The following is a 6271-nucleotide window of genomic DNA, read 5'->3' on the forward strand; positions in this document are numbered from 1 at the left end:
TTATTGCCTCTCACTTAGTCTGATGAACAGTCACATATATCAATCAAACAGCCAATGAGGGATTTTACAAGCATTGATTAAACAATATGCCGGAGTGATAAAGAATGCCGCAAATGTGTGTAACAACTGCAACATCAAACTAAAGTTCTCACTCGAAAGCAGGCAAACGGAATGAATGAATTTGTCCGCAGAGACGTCAGTTTCGCTTCCACTTGGCGGAGACGTGTCAGTTTAGAATAATGTGGCAAGATAGCATCCGAGCCAGGTCTCATCGGCAGATTAAACATTAACGAAAAACTCCCTGAAGGTAAGTAACACAAAACCAAATGAAGGCAAGAGAGACATTAACTCAAAAGCGTCCCAGCATGCCTCGGTAGTATCAACAAAAGCAACATCATAATAGTTGAATACGCTTTTTTGTGACTGTTTGCTAACTTGTCTCCGCTTATTAATCACCCTCGCACCTGCTGTGAACCCATTTCACTAGCCCCAATACAACCACCGGTGCACCATTTTTTTTGGGCACAGACATTACCGCCGTATTTGTGGCAGCGCATGCTATTTTAGTGAACGAACACGCATCGGTCCAGTTGCGATAACACTTTATGGCAGTGCATACAAATGTTCCTTTGTGTGCTAGTACACAAGCCACCGCGTACACACACATTGCTAATCTTGACGGCCATTCCATTATGAAGCACAAGTGGGTCAAAGTCCTGATTCATAAAATAAAGTGCACATTGACTGGTAGATGGCGCGAGTGTGACTAACTGCAGCGCTGACCTTTATCAAACTAGGCTGCGTTTCTGGTTTTAAAGTCCAAGTGATAAGCGGCTGATAAGAACACCAGTAAACGGAAAGAAGTTATAAACAAACGGCGGTTTTTGAAATGGCACGTATTGAAAGACGAATATCACAAAAGATTTTATCTTCTTTTTGTGTTTCAGGTTAATAGGACATGTTAGATTCAATCAACTTTTGTACTTAGTTTGCTAGGACAGCATATATGATCATGGAGGAAAACATTTCGATGAATCCTGAAGGGCTTAAGAATAGAATTGCATTCGTTGGCACACCGTTGCAACATTTTTTAGCCCTGCAACTGACAGCTCAACAAAACATGAGCAGGAAGCAGATTGTGTCTCAAATAATTACGCAACTACCTACTACATCAACACATGCAGCACCCCCACCCAGCCCTGAGAGCAAGAATGTCTGTTTGCTGCAGCGTCAGCTACATGCGAGTGAGACTTCTTTGTCTGTACGCAGCGTCAACACCGCTTGTCGTTTGAAGGCACACTAACTGCCTTTTGTCATTTAACGACGGCATAAGCAGCTCGCACTTTGCAGGGACGGGTCGAGACGCCCCGTTGACATCACACACGGCAACCTGACGTTTACACTTTACGGCTCCTCTTTTGAGATTCTGCCACATGTGCACGTGAGCGTGCACTCGGTGTGTGGGAGCACACACTGCCTATTCTTGTAGATTTCTGCTCTTATTAGGGCTGAGCCCTGCAGTCAGCGTGTTGTCAGAATGACCGAATGTGGGAAATATGTTTTGCGGCGCTACAAATGCAGCCCAATTCATGCTTGCAGTCTGCACTGATGTTTTTATTGGCCACTTGCGATAGGAACAAAACAAAAATGACGTCTGGGCCAACCTGCATACAAGCTGCAACTCTTGTGATGGATTCAGATGCAGATCAGAGTGATTCATAGCGTAACTTTCATTGCCACATCATGGTGGCGCTGATAATGGTGCACGTTCCCACATGAACTGACTCAACAGATTCCATCTGACTGAACATGACTCGGCACATATTTCAGTAGGCAGCAGTCAGTCACAACGCTGCGCAAATGGAAGCAATTTGGGGGTGAGGGGGGTTGAGGAGCAATGAGCCTGTTATTACCAAGCGCGCTTTCATTTTTTACGAGTCATGTGCGCGGAGACAGGGGTGCCTTTGTGCTGCCTGCTAGCCCACTTACGTCCTCCTGAGGCGTCACAACAAGCAGAAAGGAGCCCTGCCTTCCGCACACGTCCGCAGCCCGGCGCCCCTTAACCACTCGAATGAAGCAAGCTCAGACAATCAGTTCATACAAGATCAAGAAATTGTATTTGGCAATTTTTAAACAAGTGCATACAAGTACAGCTAAAAGCATTTCAGTTTTGCCAAGTGCTCGTAGAGTAGCATTAGTCACATTCTACGTTAAACAGGAACTGCCACCAGACCTAGAAGTACATCGAGAATTGTGTTAAACATCAACAAAGAGGAACGTAGTCCATTATAATGAGTACATACCTTTATCTTCAAAAATATAGAAACACAATGTATTCAAAAATCAAAAATTATACAACCATGTTTACGAAGTATACTCTTCCCTTGGGTCCAATATGTACAAGTCCGTTAGTTTGTTTGAATGGTATGTATGTGATATTTATATATTTATACTCGTTTTCTCGGCTTGGAACCAAATCAAGGGTCCCTCTCCTTTTTTACTTTGACGTCTCCTGCCAGGATGGTGGCAATTTCCCCCTGCATGAAAGCCCACGGTACGTTGGAGCCCACCAGGGGACACTTCTCCCCGCTCGGACAGTACACTTCACCCGTGGCGCCTTGCTGCTTTATGCTCTCCCTCGAGCAGGGGAAGCAGAACTTGTGAGAGGGCACAGACGGGCACTGAACAAAGTGGGTGTCCTCTAAACGCTCGTGGCACAGCGTGCAGCACAGGGGTATGCTGCCTGGCACCGAGGAGTCCGGAATGCTTTGGGGGTGCACTTGGTCCATGCCTGGCACGTGGGGGGTACCTGCACCTGATGCATCTCTCTGCGCCAGCCTCCTCTGACTCATGGAGGAGGGCGAGAGGGGACTGCTGCTGTTCCTGCGGGTGGTGGAGTGGACCTGGTTGGCGTCCTTGGGGGAGCTGTTCCCGCCCGCATTGTCTGCCGCCATGATGAGTGCCGCCATGGGGGACTGGCCGTTCTGGGCTGCCTCCGGCGGGGTGGTGCGGGAGTGGGGGGATATCGTGGAAGGGGGGTTGGCGAAGCTCGGAGGGGGGACCGGTGGCATTTTGAGTCCGTCGGAAGGCGGAGGTAACCACTGCTGCGCCTCTCCGTTGAGCTTGGCGGCCGTGCCCTCGCTCTCGGGTTCAGGTGACGCTTTTCTCTTCATGCTGCGGGGGTGTTTTCCTCTGTCTGGAGGTGGGAAAGGGTTAAACAGAGAGCGTGGATGAGTTGCTCAGACAAGGGCACATGTACAGCCAGTGGAAAACATGTATGTGGCGGCATCACAGGCTGCAAAAAAACATTACCTTTGTGTGTGTGCGTGTGCGTGCGTGTGTATATAGCGAGGGGTCACATGGTACAGATAAAACACCATGGCAGGGTATTCTAGTTATTATTTTAAAATAGTAATAATAGCATCAAACAAACAAAATAAACGTGCTGCTACTGCCTACCTGACTTGGAAGCCGAGGCGCTGCCATCATAGCCCATGGCCCTTTGTTGCATGGCCGCATGGTCCTTCTTGAAGCGGCTGTCGAACGTGTGCAGAGCCATGAGGTCCCGCACCGTCTTGCCCTTGCCCATCCAGTCGGGCTCCCCTCTGCCTTTGTGGCCGTCCGAGATCTCCGGCGTCAGGCTGTCGGGTCGGTGCTTCTCCTTGCCGTCGCGCTCGTGCTCGCTGCTGGACACCGAGGCGGGTCTCTTGCCCAGCTCGGCGGGACTACCTGCCGCCAGAGCGGAGGAAAGTCCCATCTGGCCCGGTCTGCCGTTGACGGCGTGCACGGGCGCCATGCTCCCGTTCACCAAAGGCACAAGATTCGGGGGCACCGCGCTATTCCTGCGCGGGTTGGGACTCTGGCGGTTCAGCTCCGGCGGCTCGTCAGGCTTAGGAAATCCATTGGGGACGGGGATGCCGTTCGCCTGACGTCCAGACTGGTACTCAGAACCCAGCCTGGGGGGTCGCTCGGAGGAGAGAGGGTAGCGATCCAGCGGCTGCGGCGGCCGCGAGCCCGGGTCCCCCGCCGCCGCGGCGTGGTTGATCGCCTGGATCTCCTTCCCGGAGAGCTGCGACTTGACGGGGCCGGGAGACCTGCCCTCCTGGAAGCCGTGAGCCCGCTTCAGCTGGCGGGCCGTCTCGATGACAAACTCGATGCGGTCCGCTCCCTCGTAGTTAACACATCCCCTGCACACGGGTTCGGTAAAATCCCAAATCATGGCCCAGGGCATGCGGGGCAGGTCGCACAAATAACATGACTGCCTCCTGGAAGAAGCAGCGACCGCCGCGGACGACATGGCGCTCGTCGTCGACCCCCTGAAAACAAACCCTAAATGTGCTCTTCTTCCTCTCCTCACTCTCTTTCCCCCCCCACCCCTTTGGAACGCGGTTAAAAAGCAAGTTCCGTGCGGCCAAAAAGCAGCCGAAAAGTGGTCCTTTCCCGGCTGAGCGAGTGACGACGGTGGAGTTTCACAGGGAGAAGTTCATGTCGGTGTGTACTTTAGTCGGGCGCTCGTCTATCTAGCGCCGCTGACTCAATGTACTACTGGCTCAATGTGGACCAGTGACGTCACCACGCCCGCTTCCACTTCTATTGACTTGATTTCTTCGACAGAACCCCCTCCACACGCGCGCTCCCCTCTCCCCCTACTTTACCGCAGCCTCTTGCCACGCACCCTGCCCTTTTTACAAACCATTTCACAAGACAACAAAAACAAATAAGCATTTACCCGCGCCGTGCGATCATATTTGCGAGTCAATCCCTTCTTTTCCAGCAGGTCTGCAAAATTGTGCAAAAAATGCGGCTGCAGCCGAGCAACGGAGCGCCAGGGGATGGAAAATAACACTCGCACACACTCGGCAGAGCGCGGCTCTCCAGCTCCTCCAGTTGACTGCTGCTTTGTCCTATTTTCAGAGCTTTATCCGCTTCTGGGCTGAGTTTAAGCTTGTTTTTCTTCACGCGAAGCGCCTCTACGCCACCATGTGCTGCTGCCGCTACTACTACTACTCGCCGCTGTGCGGTGAATGAGGTGGGTTAAGCCCCAAGAAAGACTGTTCCCCCCCCCTACCCATAAGTAAATGTGACACGCATAACGAACAGAGAATTTTCTACATTTTGGCATGCATATGCTCAACACGTGCTCACAGCTCCTGCTGGCCATGCGGAGATAAGAGAAGGGGGAAAGGAGCTTCCATTAGCCATTAACCAGGAAGCTCTTGTGTCACGAGGTGGGGATTTCCAGACTGTTGTTAACTCCAATGCCGTTTAAAACACACTCACCTCCTTAAAAGCACTAATGTGATCCAGTACAACAGCACCACCCACTCTGCTTTGCATAAGAATAAAGTGCAAAATGATAATCTTCTTAATAATGTCGTTTGGTGCACAGAGCCGTCCTTGTGCCCACATTTCAAAACAAGCACTCACTCAATGAGATTAGCATGAATCAGACGTTCACACGAGTACCAGAATATCTGAATATTGGTCGTAGCGATCAAGCTAGGTGATTCACTGCACTGTTAGTGGTTTTACTCAGTGGAAGGGGGGTGGGGGTATCAGACATGTCGTCGCATAGTGCAACTGTGCCAAAATCCCCTCAAGTAAAAGTGCAGGTTTGAAACGGAGGAGCGTCTCGGTAGTTGAGATTCCTCCCTCTCATCTGCACTCATTCCAACTCATTGCAGCTTTTTGCCTCGGGCTTTGGGTGAGGCAATGCGTCTGAAACCTGCAGACACAAAGCAGGATGTGTTCGTGCAAGTCCATGTGACGTTGGAAAAAAGGAAGCAAGATGTTTAGTCACATACCCTCATCCGCCTCACCCATGTATGGGACGTGAGGCCATTTGGCCACAAGCCTGGATGTGTGAATCATGCACGCTGGCTTCCTTCAAAGGCTCTCCACCAACCAAATCAAGAAGTTATGTCGCACTATAATTATGCTCTTACCACATGATCTTAGATGATTGCATTTGTGAAGACGCCAACATGTGAATGAACCCTAACCCGTGCACAGTTTTAGTCCCTGCAGGGAGTCGGCGAGTTATTTCTGATGGTAAACTACAGTCGAAACGACGTTTCCTCATCCTCACATTATCTCAAATGGAGTCCTTGTTGGGCGAACAACAGTAGGAAGTGTTGTTGGGCTTTATGACACAGTTAGGAAATGACTGCAAAGGGAGGAGGGGGCAACGGGTAAATAAACAAATCTTCCTTTAAGATGGGTGGGAAACAGTCGCCTAATGCTCGGAGACCTCGAGAAAACATTTGTACTA

General features: G+C 50.6%; 1 protein-coding gene across 1 annotated transcript; it reads right to left on the reverse strand.

Annotated features, from left to right (window-relative positions):
* Positions 1-2094: 2094 nt before the first annotated feature.
* LOC125978962 (interferon regulatory factor 2-binding protein 2-A) lies at positions 2095-5266 on the reverse strand. The gene is made up of 2 exons (XM_049736890.2): positions 3460-5266; positions 2095-3196 (listed from the first exon to the last, which is right to left on the reverse strand). Exons 1-2 carry the CDS (start codon positions 4295-4297, stop codon positions 2478-2480), a joined length of 1557 nt encoding a protein of 518 aa, XP_049592847.1. The 5' UTR covers positions 4298-5266; the 3' UTR covers positions 2095-2477.
* Between the last annotated feature and the right edge of the window lie 1005 nt (positions 5267-6271).

This window comes from Syngnathus scovelli, chromosome 12, assembly GCF_024217435.2.
Source record: "Syngnathus scovelli strain Florida chromosome 12, RoL_Ssco_1.2, whole genome shotgun sequence".
NCBI lineage: Eukaryota > Metazoa > Chordata > Actinopteri > Syngnathiformes > Syngnathidae > Syngnathus > Syngnathus scovelli.